The 21,455-nt window shown below is 27.7% G+C and overlaps 1 protein-coding gene across 2 annotated transcripts in view; it reads right to left on the bottom strand.

The window, feature by feature from the left end:
* Positions 1-10,070, bottom strand: part of LOC136981950 (protein slit-like) — a 37,918-nt gene extending 27,848 nt beyond the window's left edge. Inside the window, exons 1-2 of one of the 2 annotated variants that reach the window (XM_067278380.1) lie at positions 9,692-10,070; positions 1,950-2,021 (exon numbers count right to left, since the gene is read on the bottom strand). In XM_067278380.1, coding sequence (XP_067134481.1) covers positions 1,950-2,021; positions 9,692-9,858 — 239 coding nt within the window. In that variant the 5' untranslated portion in view covers positions 9,859-10,070. The remainder of the gene's footprint in view (positions 1-1,949; positions 2,022-9,691) is intronic. The other variant, XM_067278385.1, reaches the window with a different exon arrangement.
* Between the last annotated feature and the right edge of the window lie 11,385 nt (positions 10,071-21,455).

Below are 21,455 nucleotides of genomic sequence, written 5' to 3'. Positions count from 1 at the left end.
GATTCACTCACCAAATTTTAAATTTTATATTAAACTAATTAAATAATAAGTTTTTTTTTTAAATACAAGTTTAAAAAATGTATGTATAAAATGCGATCATTAATTAGTTTCTTTAGTAGAATTTGTTAATAAGATAAAGCTTACAGCAATGTAGGAAAAAAAAAATGATTAATTTTATTTTAAAATTAATTCTTTTATTCATGTAAAGCTTTAAATCATATTAAAAAGAATTCAATAAAAATGTTTAAAGTTCTGTAAGTGAATAAGAAATAATGTATTGTATATAAAAGCAAATAATAGGCCTACATTGTGTCGAAAAATAGAAAAAAAGAAATATATGAAATTTTTTAGAATAATGTATGAAAGAAATTGAATAAATAAAATGAATATAAAAATAGAAAATATTATTTTGAAACCGAACGGTTAAAATAAAGAAAATTCTAGTGGAAAAAGATGTACAAAGATGCTATTGTAAACGGAGAAGAAGGATGAAAAAAAGAAAGGAGAAGGGAAAAAAAACTAAAAAATAAGAGAATAAATTATTCTACTCGAGAAAATGATAAAAAATATATAATATATATTTATCATTACATATTAAAAATTCTATTAAAAGTTACATAAAGTTAAGTCATAAGATGTTTAAAAATTAAATTTAATATTTAAATTAATTTTTTTTCTGAATATAAAAAATAACTTTAAAGCTTAAGTATCGTCATTCTTCTTCATTCATTTTCAAGAGATTTTTCTTTTAAAAAATTTGCTTTTTTGACAGAAAGAACATAAATTTCTCCATCAATTCAGCCTTTATATATATTTCAAAACTTCGTGCAGCACTTCTTTTATCAAATTTGTATGGAGTCAAACTGCATCCTTTTTTATGCAAGCCGAGAATAAATATTGCAATAGAATTAATGTATAAATAAAGGGTAGAATTTATTATTTATTTGTAGAGAATTAGCCCGAATGTTCTCCCTGTAGCGGTTCAATATCTTGCATAATTCAGTACATCACCACTATTGCTCTTCTACAAAACGAACATTGTCTTCCCAATAAGCCGATTCCTAATCTAATTATACCCCTGTGAGCCCTTCTTATTAGACTTTTGAATGATTACTGCCTTTCTATGAAGAGTTACGACCTTATGCTCCCCTATCAATAGAGTTCTTTTAATCCGAAATTCAGAATGCGTACGGAAGACGTTTCTTTATGAGAAAAGCCTCTTAAGTAGTAAATAAAGTGGAAAATTTTAATGAAATTTTGATTACGGTAGAATTCCTACTGAAATTTTTATCATATACATCATTTACAACGAGCCGATTACAGATATCTTTCTTCAGAAGCGTACAGTATTAACATCTGCACGAAAATTATCAATTTTTGTGAAGATATAATCGAAAGAAACGTAAAATTTATATAAAAACGGATTAAATTCATAGAAAGAAACTAATATTTACTTTCTATTTCCATTTCAATAAGCATTTCGGTAGTGAATCCCGATTGTGAGTCTCTGATGGACTGATGCACGATGCAAATGTATGAGGTGCTTCAAATTTTTCGTACTAAGAGAAGATTGCACAAAGATTGAAATAACCCGCTGACAAATCAGATGCCAAAATCACTCATGCCTTTATGCTATTTGACTCTAGCTTTTGATAAAGACTTCAACACTCATTCCGAGACCAGATCACCTGCTGGGAACAGGTATACAGTGTTTGGTACCCTACGGCGCCCAACTCTGTCATGGCACACACCTGTCACTGCTTCCAATTTACTGCTATTGTAATGGAGATACGTGCTACGGATGCTTAGCGGAACAACCCTGATATTTTTTTTTTTTTTTCTGGTGGAAGATGAACTCAACCCACTTTTGTGCATTGGAATAAATAGTTTAGAAGGTTATACCATTAAAAAAAAAGCACCAGAAGATAAAGAAAACACGTTCTACTTACAATATTTGTAAGTGTTTCAATCCCTGAAAGTCATTTTCTTTTATAACTGTTATGTTGTTTCCTTCCAAATTTCTGAAAATAAAACGTAAAAAAATGTTTTCATAAGAATATTTTTAAAATATTACAATTTATTTTAAATAAAACAGAAAAAAATTATTACGTAAATACATTCACATGTACATTAATTCTAATAATTGGATACTGGGGAAAGTTATTAACAAAAGTAAATATTTGGTTTTCATCAAATTGTATTACAGTACTAATAAAAACTTGTACAATAAACCGAGTCTTTCCTCGATAGATAAAAATCTGCCCGAAGCTATTTCAAGTTGAATAAAAATAAATAAAGAAAAAAAAATTCAATTCTTAGAACAAAAGACCATTTTTCTCGTTTACTTTTTGAAGTTAGCAAAGTGTATTATTATTATTATTTAATAAGTAAGTTTTGTATCCAAAATAAAATCTTGTTTTTGTAGTTTTTGTATCATTATTGAGTCGTGGCACGAGATGTTTTCTGATAGATCAAGTTGCAATGTCCACCGAAGCATACGTCTATCGCCTCTAGTACAATGACTAATGTCAAAAACATATTACACAATTGCTTCTTATCGTTTCTAAATAGTAAACGTGTTCTTATGTTCGGATATTACGTTAATGAAGTCGTATATTACATTTATTGTTGGTTAATTTTGAAGTACGACTATATCTGATAACATTAATCATTTTTTTTATAATGGAAGATCGCTTAAGGAAAAATATAAATACTGTAGTTTAAAATATATCAAATTGCGGAAACTACTAATTTGATAATTTAAATTTTTCATTTGAATAATTTTGAAAATTATTATTCAAGATAGGGACCAAGGGGTTAAAGGGTTGGGCATCATTTAGCTCTATTGTATTCATCTGTTTCCACCTAGTTACGCCTCTGGTAAAACCTTAAGATCTGTAACGAGCCTTACCTTGTTTTCTTTTGAAAATTTATTCAATTTTGATACTGGAACCAAAATACGAGAGGGGGAAAACAAATATTGGTTATTTAAGAATTATGCAATAAATAATCTACGGTTTCCCATAACTAAACTGCAGATAATGTCACTTTTTAAGTAGTGTGCATACGAATTTCATAAGAAATTATCTGTGTTAACTTATAAATACATCGAATCTAATAGTTAAAATCATTCTTAATCATGCAATTTTTCTTTCTGTTAGAGTGCAGTTCAGTAATAACTTTCAGTTAAAGAGGAGTTTTTGAGTAAAGTTTTTTAACCGCAACAATTTCACGCCTAATTGAGCATTATAATTGGAATTTGGAAATACCATAGTTTTGGCCATTGATCGAGAGTAGAACAATAACAATTGTGGTTTTGTTGTGGTGGTTTTGATAATTACTTACTACAACACATCTTCGTTTCTATTAGAGTGAGATTGTGGTTAGGAATAGTGTTTCGATCATAACAATTCACATTTTATTCATTGTTGGAGCGGATACTAAGCATAATAATCTTCATTCCTGCTAGAGTAAAAAGACAAGTTTCGAAGTGTAGTAATTCACGTTAAACATAATCTACAGCATTTTCAGAGTGGACGTTAAATGGTTTTCAGAAATTAAGCATCGGTTTTGATCAATATTTTAAAGGATTATGAAGACGACGTCGTGCTTTAACCGGTTCAAATAGCTGGCACACCCACTGAGTCATACTTTATTAAACAAATCTTGTAGATATAGAACTGTGCTAAGTCTAGAACTGTAAACCACTTCTTCATATTCTAATAGAGATTCTAGGAAAGAAAAAAAACTATATAGATAACTCCTATTTTAATCTGAAGTAATGCGAAACTGTGTACGGGGGTGGTACCCAATAATGGGACAGTAGACGATAAATGACAATCCGCTCAATTACGTCCGACCGTCGCCAAGTCTGTAATGTCCTGTACCCATAGCAACGTAAATCATTCTGTACAAAAGTAATATTAGTATTGTAGACATTTCGTGTTTTCTCATTTACGTTAACAATGGGTAGTATTGTTGGGGCTGACAGTTCGAATCTTCTAAAGCTGTAGGTAGCAAAGGTACTTCCCTCTAAGCCATTTTATCACAAGGTCATTGGTAGGAAAGTCCTGCTTTTATTAAAAATATCTTACAAACCGTTTCAAGGACCAATATCCAGACTCGGAGAGGAAAATAGGGTTATGTTGTGTTTCAACGAGCAGAAATACAGCCGTACCCTCGTACATCATTGATTTTATTAGGTATCGAGAATGCCATTGCTCTCGTTTGGTTCCGGTTTGACATAATAACTTACCTTAAATTAAGATTCTTGTTTGAACAGTGATGCCTTTGATATCTCATCAGCATCACTCCAGGATATCTTCGAAACATTATAAGTAGATTTATACCATTCGGATTTTCCTAATTACTCATTTAACACCTAATTACTTTATTGCTCGAAGCAAAATGTATATATTATGAGGTAGATCGCTTTTAAATTTAAGGCAAAGTTCAAGCAGAAAGGTAAGAGAAAAAAATGGGAAAAACTATTTTTAGAATCAGTTACGGTAATAAGTAGGTCTAAGCGGTTACGTTACAACAATAAATGTTTAAATCATCTACAAAAATAGCATTTAGATTAAATTTTATCCTTAAGATCTCGAAATTAACATTTTTAAATGTCATTTTTGATGTAGTCATCAATGAAGAATGATCAAGAACTTTTTGTCTTTGTTTTATTTTTTGAATAAAGTTACGAGCAATTTTATTTAAGATATTAAACATTACTCGACTTTTTTTTTATCATAAGAAGTAAAAGTTTCAAGCGAATTAGAGCTAGAGAAAACACAAGAACAGAAGATGAATGATGAACTTTGACCCCTCACGGCCGGACACCCAGGTGTATAGTCTTTTATCCGGATTGGCTAAAAGTAGAAAGACCTAATTTGTAAAAAAAAGGACAATTTTGAAAAATATTCTCTTAAATTTTCTTGATTATTTCGGCATTAATCAAATTGCGATGTAACCGTTAAATGATGTAATGAGGTGATTACATTAGAAGTAATGATGTTTGCCTTCTCTGCTTCCAATGTTGATCTTGCATCTTGTAATTATTGCTCGCCTAATTGATTTTGATTATGGTTTGGGCGTGAGAAGTCTACTTCGTTACGATCCTATCTTCTGATAAATAAGTGGAAGTGGAGTGAAAATCTCTTCTGTATACGGATACCAGGTAAAATTGTAGACTCGATCGCAGGATCCAGTTATAAACTCTATACACTTTATACGTATTTGGAAAATTTTTATAATTTTATTTAATTAAGTAAATATAAAAACTTAGAAATTATGAATATTCTACTAATAGATTCTCGCCCAGATTAATTACCTAACAGTATAGATCCCGAGTTATTATAGGTGGTTCTGACATTAATCATTTGTTAACTTATGCCTCAATGTCACATAGGCTGCGAGTCTGTATAATTCGTGTGTATCAATGCTTAGAAGCACCAATATATATTTAATTCTGTAATTATAAATTCGAAAATTTTAATTCAAACATTATTCTCTCGAAGGATCAAATTAAAAATTCATAAATATCGATTTTTTAGATGAACAAATTAAGCTGTAATTGACGACGATAGATAGTATCATCGGCATCGGAGCTTAAAAAAACTCAGTTATTCAAACAAGACTGATTAATTTTGTCCCAATTTTCGAAAAATTCCACGTTTAGAATGTCCGCAGTAAAAAGATTCGTGTTCTTTTACATTAATTTCACGAAAAATTATAGAAATTTATAGAAACAAAATGGTTAAGTGCGTTGAACTCTTCTACACGAATAACCTGATTTTTGTTCCATTAAAAAAGTATTTTATCAATAATTGCATTATTATTATTATCCTAGATATTATTCAAAGAAGTAATTTGTTATGGATCTACTATAATTAACAATAATTGTTTTCAAATAGAGCACTATACAGTATCAGATGCAACATGCAACAATGTTAACTCTGTTTAAACACAGAATCACATTCGAGTATGTTTATATTTCTCTTAAAATATTCCAAGATAATAATCAAATATTATAAACAATTATTAAAAATAAAAGTTTCCTTTGTTTGGTAATCATAATATTATTTAAAAACAAAATAATTAATAATAAAAAAAAAGTCGAAAAATCAGTCGATAATCGATTAATCAAAAAAATTCAATTAGATACTGTGACATCACAAGAACAAATATCTTTCGACCAATCAGAGCTTAATTGCTTTACCAGACACTAACAATCGATATTGTGTGAAGTGTTTGCTCATCACCAAATCGATAAAAAAACACTCCGGAATTAAGAATATGTCAAAAAATATACATAGATATATTAAAGGGTGGAAAAGAGAAAAATTTGGCGATGTTTCGTCACGCTTTCCAATCGAATTTCGGGACTTGGGACACATTTTCTACTAGGTTAAATGTAGAATTTAAACTGCATAAACGACATTTGATCTTCGACTCAAATTTCTTTTCTTTTTTTTTACGTTTGCAAACGGTGAGTCTGTAAATGTTGAGAGTTTATTTAACGAAAAAGTAATTCGTGTTATATAAAGTTTAAAATGTTTCATTACAATTTAAGTTTTCGGTTCTAAAACACCTCTAAAACGTTCCTTTTTGATAAATGTTAAAAGGTGTTTACTTTAATCTCTAAAAAATTTAATTTTCTCTTCTAATATCGACTAAAAAATTTACTTTATTGTACTAAAACGTCGCTAAATATTTTTTTAATTTTCTATCCTCAAATAGTTCCTAATAATTGTAAAAAATTTTCCTTGTAAAACTTTCCAAATATTTAATTTTCTCCTTTTAAAAATAACTCTAAAAAGTTCTTAATTTACAGTTTAAAGCGGCTCGAAGTTTCTTTCAAATCTTAAAAAAAACCCCATCTAAAAAAATTTCTTGATATTCCAAAAATTTCTTAATTTCTACTCTAAAAAAATGTTAAAAATTTTTTAATTTCCTTTAAAGAATCTATAAAATTTCTTAGTTTTTTGTAGACTTTCGATAGTCTGCATAATCAGTTTCTCTGACAGTTTTTAATAGTCCTGGAAAGGAAAATAATATATAAAGACCTGCATTTACAATAATAATAATAATGTTTTCCTATACGTTAAATTTATTTCTCTTTACACTGAACAATAATAACTTATTGAAAAGTAAGAACAGAATAGGGACAGAGAATCTCGTTACGATAATAAATATTCTTCTTTAAACATAGAAATAAACAAAAAAAAAAATATATATATATATGTCTTAGAATAAGGAAAAGATTTTTTTTTTAAATTATTCTTACAGGATAATATTTTCGACAGAAAATATAGGACAAAAAATTATTTATAGGGAATTAAATCATCCAAAAAATTGTTAGGTCAAATCGTGACGTTTCAATTTACGTCTTTCGTCATCAGTCAAAGTTGTTATTATATAGAGATCTGCACGATTTACTGCAAAACATAGAAAAATTGCTGAAATGGGGCGTAAATTTTTCTTTCTTTTTTTTTAAAAAAGAAAAAAAAGTTGAATGAAGACTTGGCTTAAACCCAGAAAGGGCATTGCTTTGCAGTCAAGTAGACTTTACAGGGTGATGCGGTTTGATATAAGTGGGTAAATGCAGTAAAAAATGTAACTGTGAACATTCATTTCCTAGTAGAGATGAGTTAATACGGTGTCTAAAATTTTGAAGAGAGAAAGGAAGATCAGTTAGAAAGTCTCTGCAATTATAAGGGGCCCAGATGTTAGAATTTGGGTGGGGCATTTGGGATAGTTGGCTTTCAGGTTAAATTGGAGACAAAAGAAACTTATGATGAGGGTTCAACTGGGTTATATATCTTAACACAGAATTTTTTTTTAAATCTTAGATAGATAATGGATAGTTAGAAATGTTGGATAAGGCACCCTTAATCTTTAAAACACGAAGATTTTTTTAAAAGATTGAGGTAACTTTAATCTTCTGAAGAGGTAAATTCAAAGTGTTTTTAGAATTAAATATGAAAATAATCACAGTTTTGCATGTTTAAAACATGAAATTAAAGATATAATTTAACTATAAATCTTTTTTTTTCTTGTCTTTTGCAAAGGATTAATGAAATCTTGTGCTATTCCTGAAACTACTGTTAAACTTTCAATGAAGTAGCCATTACAAACTTTTAGGAGAGAACTTAAACCAATTTAAATATCCTTTTTTGATTCAACGAGATTTTTTTAAAGGCCTATAAAGCAACCTGGATCAATTCAAAATTCGTTTTTTGGCAACAAACGGGTATAAACATTCCGACCTTCGAGATCCTTTCATCAAAATCCTTTTCTATCTTCCTCGATTTCCGCTCAATGATTACTTTTAAAAGCTTTTCGAGGATACAAAACACGAAATTTATTCTTTATAAAAAAAAAAAAAAAAATTCCAAACCGAATCTAAGAATATTGAAAAAAAATATTGCATTTTTTTAAAGCAGCATTCAATTAATTTCAAGCACGTAAAAACAATTTTAAACGGCGAAATTCTTAAACAATTCTCGAGAAATTTATTCCCCTCGTGCCAACATAATTATCTGTAACTACTCGAATTTCATCGTGATCATTACCTAAATGGCTTAACTAAATAAAATTTCGTTTTTAAAAGTGTATTTTACTTTAATTTAGTCGACTGTAAAGCGTCTTGTATATGTCATAGTTAGTTGTTACTGACGTAATCTGTAATTTATTGTGTCCTAATCCTATTAGTCTGCCAGATACTATCCATCTGTTAGGGAGCCACATGTGGAAAAATGGATCCCTTGTATCACTCTCCACTTTTGTTTATTAACAATTAATAGCAATTGAATAATGCATAAAATCATACAGCCGAGCTATATATGACAATAAATCTTGCAATTTTAATATTAAACTTAACAACTAATTATTTTAAATCAGTAATACGCACGTTGCTTCCAATTTAATAATTAATATTTTAATTTCTTGTATATTTTCATATATTTAACATGAAAAAAAAAATAATTCAAATAACAATCCATAAATTGTGTAATTCATTAATGTAATTGCCATTAGTAATTACCTACTTAATCCTGTTCTTTACAATTTTAAATAATAAAATAAATAAAAGAGAATTAAAACAGATTTATTTCACAGATTTTTAATATTAAAACATTTATTTTAAATATAATTAGCTTATAACGTTTTTAGAAATGCATAATTTACTTTTTAAAGTAATAATTTAATGTCAAAGTCTTTAAATATAAAGAAGAAAATGAATGCACTTAAACATTAAAGTTACTAACTTCACAAACTATTGCTGTTATCAGATCTTTATCATTATATTTTAATATTTATAAATTTATAATATATAATTTTAATGCATTTTCATATATTAAAATACAGTTAATTACAATTATATTGTTGCGTGACAATCATTAACTTTGTGACATTATATAGAAGAGTTATGAGATAATCAGTTAAATTCCTTACCAAATATAGATTTATTAAACTTTTTTAAATACAATTTACAATCTTATTATGTCTAACAATCAACGAAGCATCACTAATTTTAATCAAAATAAATGCCAGACAGAAGTTACACGTTTGAAACTAGTTACAGGACCGTTAGGAAATATAAAAGATTAAGATTCTAATATCAAAAAACAAACTTATAAAGTTCGTTTTTAAATTATTAAACATATAAAGTTAATTAAAAGAATTAATAACTTACATTCTCCTCGCATCTTCTGGTAGATAACGAGGCACAAACTTCAATCCTCGGTTGTTACAGTCTACAATAAACCCCTGACAATCACATTCAGACGGACAGGGCGATAATTCGCTAGCAGTAACAATTACCGTTCCAAATAAGAGCACGTGGACGACAAACCGGGCCATAACCTCCAAATTTTCGCCACGAACTAACGTGACATAAGCGCACTAAGTCATAACTGCAATTTACATGATCGTCAGCTCCTATACCCAACTTACACTCGCTTTGCACTGACGTGCAGCACTCTAAGAGTCACTGCCATGGGCAGACTCTTCTACTATATGGCTGGGGTAGAGAAGGTAAGAGTGAGCTTCATTTATTCTCTGCTTTTTTTTTTATTCGTGTTTCAATCACGGTCCGGATCGTTGTAATCGTATGATGTGAGAGAAACATCTGCTTCACCTAAATTACCTGCAGCAGAAATACTTTCTTGTCAATTGTCATTTTTCTTATTCCTCCTCCTTTCCACCGATTTCCGTTCTTCTTTTTCCTATTTTTTACGCTTTATTAATCTATATTATTTAATAATTGTTGCATTGTTGCTCCATTTTTTAAAGTTTTTCTTCTTCTTTACTTAAACAAGCTTAGTTAATTTCAAGTGGTAATGGATAATTTTAGAACGTGACTTTATACTTAATTAAAGTAAATTAATTTTTATTTATTTATTTTTTTAAATTAATAAACTAAAATTCTTTATTATAATTATAGCTTTAATTATAATATTTTAAAAGTATATTTTTACATTTTATATTATTCAAATCGTTAATAAAGTTATGCATTAATTAACATGATATTACAAATTAATGAAAATTTAAATTATGATTTCAACTGTGAAATTTGTTGAAGATTTATAATTTATGCATATAATATTTGATTATATGTCAAGAATTTAATAACATACACTATTTGATTGATTTATATATATATTAATATGTAATATGTAGGCCTATATCACTATTAATGCATTTAACAGTGGCAACGAAGCATTGATCTAACAATTACATGAAAGTTTTATTAATGAAATGATAAATTTGAATGATGTTTTTTATTATTGATTCCTATTTTAAATTTATATTTTAGTATTTTTTTTTTCCTAAAAAGATAGTTTTATGCAAATATGTAGATAGCATTTAATGATCTGAATGAATTATTTCAAATTTATATGCATTTATGTACTTTACTGATGCATCTTTCGTTTAAAAAAAACGGAAGATTTTATTAAAATTTCTGAAAGTTTAACAGCATGAAAGATATTTTAATCAAAGTTAAAATTTTTTCTGAGAATTGTTTATGTAGCATTCATTATTATATAGATACATTGTACTCAAATTTTATAATTAGCCTACAAAGAAATGCTAATTATGATTATGCAATGCATAAATTCTATGTAATACTTAATTATAAATATCCTTAATAACCATAGCTTATTGATGTTACTACTTAAATATGTGTAAAGCCTAGGTTTAACAATTATATTTCTTAACTAATATATTTTTAAAACATTTATAATAAATGAAAGTTGTTAAAACAATTTTAAACTCATCTAAGGTTGTAGTTAATAGCAACAGAACTAACAAGAACTTAAAAAATTCCATTTTATAAAGCTAGATATTGTTTAAATATTTGTAATTCGGGAGGAAAAATTTGCATTAATTTGCATGCATTTTATAAGCCACAGATCAAAGATTTGAAGAGAAATATGGCGTGATTCATATACTAAAACACAAGTATATCTTCAGAAAAAAAAAAAAAAAATGAGTCAACGTCTGGGCTTCAGTAACAGGATTTGCACAACAGACTGTTCAACATAGTAATGTGTAGCACAAGTAAAATTATTGCCATCTCCCGTCAATATTGGAAACGTGTGACATCACCATCCAGCACATGACATCATAACAAAAGTGTGTTTAAGAGCATGTTTTTATTATTATATTTCTTTAAATTATTATCAAATGTAAGAATTATTTTTATAAAAATTTTCCTGATAAAATTGTTAAGAACTCTTAAGGGTAGCAAAGCACGTTTTCCAATCTACGTTTTCGGTTCAAAAAATCGATTCCTTACAGCTGCTGCCAGTTTGTGGTTCAATTAAATGTTCCAACGTCAAAATATTATTCTCTTCTATCGCCTACGTCGAAACGTTTAACAACACAATGCAGTTCACCACAATTGGTTGTCTGTGCAATCGACTCATTGCATTATAAATATATATATTTTTTTCCTCAGTCCTCTTCCTTAATCTTATAATTTATTAAAAGATACTCTACCACACGACCGCTAAATTAAATAAATTAAAAGTTTTAAATGTTTTTTCGAATAAATTTAAATCGCTTCGACAACAAGCGGGTATTTTTTTTGTTTTTTTAGTACCCCGAAACACAACTTTACGTCGTTAATTCTTTTAAAATTCAAACACGGTTTATCATGGAAATGACTAAAGAAATTAATTAATTTTCTCTATAAAAACGCTTTAATTTCTTTAGTGACAGCTTCTTTCATTTTAGTAAATGTATAGTTTTAACAGACGTTGGACAAATTACTGTTAAGATCCTAAATTGAAACTTTACGCTTATCATAGTTTAGTAGGGAGGAAAAAGAAGAAAAGAGAGCCACTTATAGTTATTATTCATACATTCTATGGCACAAACAAACAATTCCGTGACCGACGTTAAACCGGGGTAATGACGTCATACATTCCGTCTTTATGTACGAGCGCAAGGTGGCGCCCTTGGACTAGTCACGGTAGATGTTTTTAGTTGATGCAGGTGGTTTCGTGATTCGTCCTTACACCTGCTGATGCATCGACACGCTTAAATTAAACCCAATATATTCTGCTTTAATGCATATTTTCCAAGTTCCAATCAAATGCCACCATTAAAAACCATCAATTATTTCAGTTTATAAGAAAAAGACACGCCGAAGTTTCTTATATTCGGTTCCGTATATAAAAGTTTAGTCACACGTGTACAAGTTCCTTTACTTGTTTAACGACTTTACTAATAAATATGTTTATAATTACGCTTGCTAATATTTAATATTTTTATTTTAGATTCTAAAACTGTATTTTACTAATAATTTTGAGTCTTTTTGTATAGTGTTATACATAATCTATCACGAAAATAGCCTTGGCCCTAGTAATATTCATCAATCACTATCGATATTCTATTAATAATTATTGATGGAATATGCCAAAAGGATCTTTTCTCTTTAGACATTAATATATATGGGGATAAACTTAGAACACTCCCAAAACAAAACATAACATCTTATAAGAGACGTAATTAAAGTAAATATTTGTACGATGACAAAAGTAATATTTCATTACTGTTTTTCTTCGAGTATAGAAACATATTAACTTAGTGCGTAATTACATACTTAGTATGCTTATTGCGATCTACAAAGACAAACTAAACTCGAGAATTAAGTATTCAGAACAAAACACGACTTCACGAATCGAAGTCTCCAGAGACGAGTATTCTCTTCATCCCCTTAAATTAAATTAAAATCCCATAATTTACTTGATAACAAATGCATTTTACCTCATTAGAACAAACGAGTTGCGTGTTATAAATAAAAGATAACGTAAATTTTCAATGTTATTCGGTGAATTTTTTTTACATTTTTCGTGTACTTCTACTCGAAAATTCCTTTATTTAAATCCTTTTATCTCACTTTGTAAACCTCTATTAAGCTTTAAAATTAGATTCTTTCATCTCGCACGATATTATTGAAGCAACCATCCTTGAAACTATTAGTTTTCATGATGGGTGCTTTAATTGTATATCCCAATTTGTTTCCATTTTCTTAATTTTTTTGTAATTATTTACATTATCTCGCACATTTCTTAAATTTTTCTTTAGCATTAAAAATTAAATTAATAAAAATCAACTTTAAACTTCCTTATTAAAGAAAGAAAATTGTAGTTAAAAATAACTAAACTCCAACAATTTATTTATTACTATTTACACTGTACAATCCAATTTATTTCTCATTAAATCTTCAGAAGAATTCTCGAAATTCGCCGAATGTTACGAAGTTTTAACAAAGTTTACAACTACATAATTAATATTTTAATTAATAATATTTAACAATGTAAAGTTTAAAGCGATTAGTTGCAACGAAATCATCTCTTGTACTATATACATGTAAATTACTTCTGCATGAACTAATTGAGAATTCTCCACTATAAAGCTATTTAAAATTATGTAAAATAGTAAATAATTAAATAATAAGTGATCTGGATATAGTCTAACTTCAAAGAAAATAATGTAAAGTGTATAAATATGGTTACCACTTGACTCGATTTCCTAAGTTTCGGATATACTTCAGTTCCGGTTGCGACTATTCCTGAATACCATATGTTCTTACGTGATGAAATCTTTACTGTTAAGAATAATTTATCAATCTCACGCTTTAAATTATTTATAAAATACATAAAACTTAAATTCGTTACGTTAGAACTTAATCTTAACTAAGTTATTATTGAGATAGAAGACTTAATATTGCTTCACTATACTTTTAAAATATCAACGTTTTTATATAAAAATGAGGATAATAAATAGTGAATAAGTATGATAATGCGAGTATAGAAAGTAATAAATGTGTAGTGTTATTTAAAAAAATAAAAAAAAAACAGAAGGTTGAAGTGTTAGGAAAGGGAGTAAGTGTGTAGCGTGGAAAGGATGGAGAACAGTAATACATAGAGTGTAGAAAGTGGAACATAACTTATACCTCATAAATAAATGCTTTAAATTTTTAATTTTCCATCAAGTAACTTTTCTCTAACTCACTAACTAAATTTAAAGTACACTCAATAGATAAACGTGATGCAAGAAGTTTTGCAGAACTTGTAAAAAAATTTTTTCTTTCTTAACCTTAAGCTAATAGGTCGAGTTTCTTTACCACAGCAAATTCCTTCTTAAGAAATGAAATTCTTTCCCTATCTAATTAGCTTTTAATGCAATTTCCTAACTCGCACCTACTCTACTTTTTAACTAGTGTAGAGTCTAGACTCACTTATTTATATTAATCCAAGTGATATTAATAATTAGGGGCATCCAACGCAATTATATAGTTTATAATTGCATAATACTACATTACGAAACATAATTTAATTTCCTTTAATTTTGTTTGCTTAAAATGATTTTAATCAACTTTATTGGTTTGGTTTCTACGGTGTCGATAATTATAAACGTGTCGAAAGTTGCGAAATTGCTGACTTACAGTGCGTTTTATAACAAATTCGAAGTCGAGTAGAAGTAGGAACATGTTTCTTCCATCAAGGGAAATGCTTTTCCCTTTTTTTTATTGGTGGAAACAAATTGTTCTTGACAGTCTACATATTTATAGGGGCCGTGCAATATTGCATCGAAGTGGACTGCTACAATTTCTACGTTTATGGCTCGTTTGAACCACTATGTTCCCAGAATATATTTCCTAAATCAAACTATATTGTCGATACTGAAAGAATTTTTATAGAATAATATACACACGATTCTTGTTCCTTTTATTCTGCATATAAAATATTTAATGTCTTTTTTACCTTCTGTGAACTATAAACTATTTAATGAGTAGCAAGAGGGTCTATGTAAAACAGTGTGCAATGGGTAAAGAAGTATGATAAAAATGGAAAGTAATATAATATGGAAAGAGAAAAGAGAAGTAATAGATGAAAATCAGTAAATGGGAAAAGTGTTATGAAAAATATTGAAATGATGAATGTATAGAAAGGATGGAAAGCATCAAATATTTACGGCACTATGAAAAGGATAGGAAATAGTAAATATAAAAAGCATTACAGGAAGCGTTAAAATATATTATTATAGAAAATTAACAATAAATATCGAGACAAAAACATATATATATATATAGAGTAATTAATTAATAACGAGTAATTTAAACTTTAAGAAGCATTTCTTCAATCTAATTAGATAATTTTAAGAAATTTCCTAGTAAAACATGAATGAAATGCAGAGAAGATAATATTTCAGGTTAACTCCCTTACTCAGAAAACAGATTATGAAGTTTTTTTAAACGTTAGATCCCAATAATGTGTAATTTTAGAAACATGTTTAAAGTCCTACTAAAATGATTTTATCCGAGATAAGTTATCAAGTTTGAGTTTAGAATTTCAAGGCCGATTAGAGTACAGAACTTCTCATTGTCATGAAGGAGAATCTTGACCTTGTATCAGGCCAAACCTTTGTGATGACCCATATTAACTTTTCTGGCCCATTTCACGTAACAATCACCTTCTGTTTCCATCCCCAAGCTTTAGGAATGCCATTATTGAGGTGCCAAAATCATCAATACCCGTATACGTTACGAGTTATTTAGCTGAGAATTTGTTCTTCTTCAATAAAATTTCTCATTCGTTACGCTCCGTGATCACACTTAATATTTAAATATTAAAAGAAGATTTATAACGTTTTAGAGAAATATACTTTGTTTTTTAATTCATAAAAATAGGAAGGATAAAATCTTCGCTAATTAAATTAATTATTTAATTAAATACGAAGAAAGATCCTCAATACAAACTCGTGTAGAAGCGTTAAGAAAACACGAAAATAATCGAAATTTATGCAAATTATACCGAGAGAGTTATAGAATAAGACTCGAATCGCTTCTAAAAACGAAGAAGGAAAAAAAAAATCGAAGTCAGGGGCCAAAGGACAGGGTAAGGTGTGTTATTTTTTGAAATTTATGTTGTGTTTCTGTTACACCTCCCAGTTATGCGTGGGATTTTAGTTACCTTAAACCGGTAATTTTATAACTAAGTTCTTTTCATCGACCTCCTACACACGAGGAAATACGTGTTCAACATGTCAGTAATGTCGTATGGGAAAATTTAATAATAATGCCGAAACGTTTAGCTTTCAGGTGTGAGATATTGTCATACTTGTTCCTAAGAAATCAAGTTGTCATTATTATTAATTATCCACTTTAAAAAAAATGATTCGTGAATAATTCGATCCTAATTGTTAACATTATTGGCTAATTATCAATTTGTTTATAGGACAAGAAATCGTTTAATCCAACGAAATTCTTCACGCTGTTGATGCGAAACTTCTTTGTAAGAGAAAATGAAGAATATTCATGAAAATCTTTGAATTTTGATACTTTAAGTGATCATTTATTGTTACTTTTTTACAATTTCATACAAAAATATAATGAATACAATTAAATATTTGATCTTTAAAAACTTTTTAAAGACGAAAAGTTCATTTAATTAAAGATGGAGAGCATCAAAATGTAAATATGCGAGTCTATAAATTCTAATAGATAAAAGCCTATTCAAATTGCAAAGGTGTAAACTTGTAAATTGTAAGTTAATACGTTAGAAAGAAGCCTGTAAATTTTAATGATGTAACCCTAGTGAACTATAAATTGTAAAGGTGGAAGGCTACAAAATGTAAGTTAAAAATGCAAGTGTTAAACACGAGTCTATAAATTATAATGATATCACGTAAGTAATTGTAAAAATGTATGCCTGTAAATTTTAAACATGTAATTTTGTAAACTGTAAAGCAACAAAACTATAAACTGTAAAGGAGAAAGGCTGCAAACTTAGATAAAGTTAGAAAACAGAAAAACGCAATTACAAGTCAGTAGAATATATTGTAAAAAACCTAGATCGATAGTCTTCAAACTTTAAAAACTTCATTAAAAACTCGTACAAATAGACTTTAATAAGGACCAGACACTAAAACTTCCACACTCCATACATATATATAATATAGTTATAATGTGTAGTTAAAATATAGTTAAAATGCAATTAAAACAAATAGTTAAAGATGGAAAATATTAAAATGTAATTAGAGATGGAAAGCAAAGAGATAAAGACGGAGTAAGATATTACTACTAACTTTTAACCCATACAATTAATAGATATTACTATTTAGAACAAATTAAATAAATTATAAACTGGGCATTTTTCATTAAAAAATGAATGATTTAATTATTTTATTAAATAAAAAAAATATAAAAATTTGCTTAAATTTATTTATGTATTATTAAAAGAACTAAATATTTAAATAGATATTTAATTTAAAAAATTCTTTTCATTCATGCAACAATAGAAAACTTTAAAATATATTTTTAAATATTAAAAATTGACTTGTGAAGAACTTAGAAATTTTTTTTTGAATTTTTTCGCTTGATAAGTTTCATTTTATTTCTTTATTAATGTTATAAAATTTTGGTTATTTAAAAAGTAGAAAGAAATTTTTTTCGTTTTCTCTTGAAGGATATAAAGAGACATTTTTCTCTTTAGAAGCGAATGAAAAATGGTTTTATACTTGACATTTGAACAAAATTAGAATATGCAAATTGGAAGAATTTTATTCCGGGTTCATAAAAATGGCACCAGTTGTTTCTAGCTTATATTAATGTGTCCAGTTTCATAATTTTTGTAAGTCACGTGTACTAAATAATAATTAAATATTAGTAAATTGAATAAAAGAAAAAGAATATATATATATATTGGAATGAAAAATGAGGTATATGTTTAGTAACATTAATCAAATTCCTTCTTCCAACACTAGATACACCGAGTTCAAAAATCATTGGGATAAACTTTTAAAAAGGTTCTTTTCGTGTTTCGAGACAAGTCGATCCGGTTTGGGCCAAACGTCGAACACATTCCGAGTTAAGTTTTTGGATCCCTGTTGTGTCTACGACTGTTTAAAATTCCTGTCTGAAACACAACTTCGTGTTGTGAGACTGGCTGCGAGTTTAATCTTCACTCTCTCACTTACGATCTTCATATTAAATCAAAAAATTTTACTTATTCAAAAAGAAAATCTAAAATATTTATATATAACACTGCATAAAATCCGAAAAAAAGTTTAAAAAACACCTAGTTTTAATCATAAAAATGGACTAAGAATTAATGTTTATATCCATTTCTTAATTGAAAACTTAACACTTTTAAGCTGTACAGCGAGCACTGAAGGATATTAGATGCGAAATTATTGATGAAAATCGAGAAAAAATGTTGTCTAAATAATCTACACACATAAACATGTTATGATAATTAAATATTAATTTAATAAGTTTATGTTATAAATAAATTTTCTTTCTTCTCCTACTCCCAAATGGAAGGGACTAGATCTTATGTCAATTGAAATAAACTGGAATTGAATATGTTTTTTTTAAAATTTAAAATCGATTTAAAACAATAATTCTAAACAATTTTTAGTTTAAAAAATTATTTTAAAGACGAATCTCGTGGGCGGTGACAAAATTTAATTTAAATAAACGAAAAATCGAAGAGGACTTCAAAAAAATCCTTATAAAAATTTCACCGCAGAAAGATCATTTGTAACATTGCCAATTCTACTTTTTTTTTATAAAAAAAATCATAAAAATTTACTAATCGTAAAAAAACATATTTGAAATTTTTGTATTGAATCTGCATTATTTAATTATTTAAAAAAATTCAAATAATTTATCCAGGAAAAGAAAAGAAAGCTGATTTGTACACTCGAATGCCTTCAAAGATTATTTTGTACACTTAGAAAATCGTTACTTGTGTAATACTGTGTAGAAGTAAAGTAAAACAAGTAATTACGTTACATCCATTCTAGGAACCAGTATTTATTGCTTAGATAACCGAAGTAGAATGTGGTTCTACACTTAAGAACTAAGTTAGTAGAAACTATAGTCGGGGGTTCTTATCTTATTCTAAACTACATTACAAGGTTACTGAACCGTTTCTTATATGATTAAGGTCTAGTGGATAAAAATAGTTCTTTATAAATCAATCTTTTTTTAGTATCTATGTATTCACGACTACTTCCATTGCCGATATTCCATTGTAACTAGAACGAAAGATGGGCATCAGATGTATTTTTGTTATGCAAATTGCTCACTAGTTTATGCCTAAACTATAATAAAAAAAATCAGGATCTACGTTTAAAAATTATTAAAATATTTTAGAATTCATTTATTTATGCGTGTTTCAATTGCCGATATTCCAACTAGAATTAGAGATGAGCAGTGGATGAATTCGTTGGAGAAAAATCCAATTTATGTTGAAATTTTCAATGCAAAAAAATAGAATTTATATTTCTACAGCTAATCTATTTTTAAAATTGTTAGAAAATTTAGAATCAATGTCTCTATTGCCGATAGCACGAGCAAAAGAAGCATTCGTTATAGAAATCGATCGTTAATTTATGTTTAAACTCTCAAAAAATAATGTAAATAATTGAGTTTTCTTTGATATTTCTGAAATAAATTTACACTCAAACGACTGGAAAGATGGAAGAAAATATAAAGATTTGTACATATTCTTAGGGGGGAAAAATCAACTCGATTAACTTGCAGATGTCTTGTATGTAAAATTCTCATCAATAGACGTATTATTGATTTAGAAAACATCCTGTTTTTGTAAGGTTTCTGGATAATGTTTCTTCAATGGATACAAGTTTTAGATGATGATATTTGATACCTTTAAGAATAAACTATTGTTTTTTTGGAAAAGTAAATGAAAATCGAGATCATAAACCGTTTTCATTATCCAAAGTTGTTAGAAAATGTCTTTTGAGAATATCTTCGAAGACATTCATCTCTACGCTCTACTTTCTACAACTTCTTTTTTTATATTTTAGATCGGCAAGATTTCGTTATGCCATTAAAATTTTATGGATATGAGATTTTTTAACATTTAGATTTTTTTTAGATAAAAATTGGATTTTTGTAAATGATGCGTGTAACATTTTCTTCCTAGGCTCAAAAATATTATTATTTTGAATCTAAAAGATTGCTTCGCAACTAGAAAAAGAAAGGAAAAATATAAAAAAAACACACTTAAAAGTATTTTTAGAGAATATTTCTAAGAAAATCTTACTCAAAACTAATTAAAAGTCTTAGAATTGTATGGAAGAATTGTATTGATAAGTGTACAAATGTTTATCATCAGTTCTCGTTTAAACAAAGCTAACTACTTGAGTATTTTTTTGAGAAAAAACAGTAATGACAACATAAAAAATGAATTTAAACACACAAAAATGATTAAACTTATAAAAAAAATTATTGTTTTTAGTAGATTTAATATAAAGAATTTAGTGAAAGTTAAGAAGAGTAACGAATTCTTAGTTGGAATGCTCGTTTTCAATTGTATTCGTTAAGCTTTTATCCACACAAGAGGAGATAGGAATCTCTTTAAATGTATTTACTTTCCCACACTTTAGCTAAACTTAGGCCATTTATTGGATATAGATGTCATTCTGGTATTCGACACAATAATTCTTTCCATATTTAGAAACGATAATGAAAGATCATACAGCTTCAAACTTAAAGGGTGTACTTAACGTTAATTAAAAACACGTTTATAAACTACTCTGGCTTATTTATATCGTGTTACAACCAAAAAAAAAATCATGCTTCTAGTTTTGAATTTTTTTTTAATTTTCTAAAAGTGCAATTGCCTCATTATTATCGAAAATATTTTTTAGACGTGTCATTGAAAAATGAGTAGTTTAGATGGTCTATTATTTAGAATATTTTTATGTTATAATCATTATAATTTAATTTTATAAAAATTTATGTTATAATATTTAATTTCTCCCCTTGTTTTTTAAAATATTCTTTAGTGGAATGTAAAATATATAATAGAAACAAATGCCAATTAATAAGAAAAAAATTCAATAGCATTCATTAAAAAGTTATTATTTTTGATGTTTTCTTCTGAAACCATTCTCTATTATGAAAAAAACCT

This window comes from Centruroides vittatus, unplaced genomic scaffold, assembly GCF_030686945.1.
Source record: "Centruroides vittatus isolate TY-2023 unplaced genomic scaffold, ASM3068694v2 contig_1168, whole genome shotgun sequence".
NCBI classification, from domain to species: domain Eukaryota; kingdom Metazoa; phylum Arthropoda; class Arachnida; order Scorpiones; family Buthidae; genus Centruroides; species Centruroides vittatus.
This window is presented reverse-complemented; position numbering and strand designations above follow the sequence as displayed.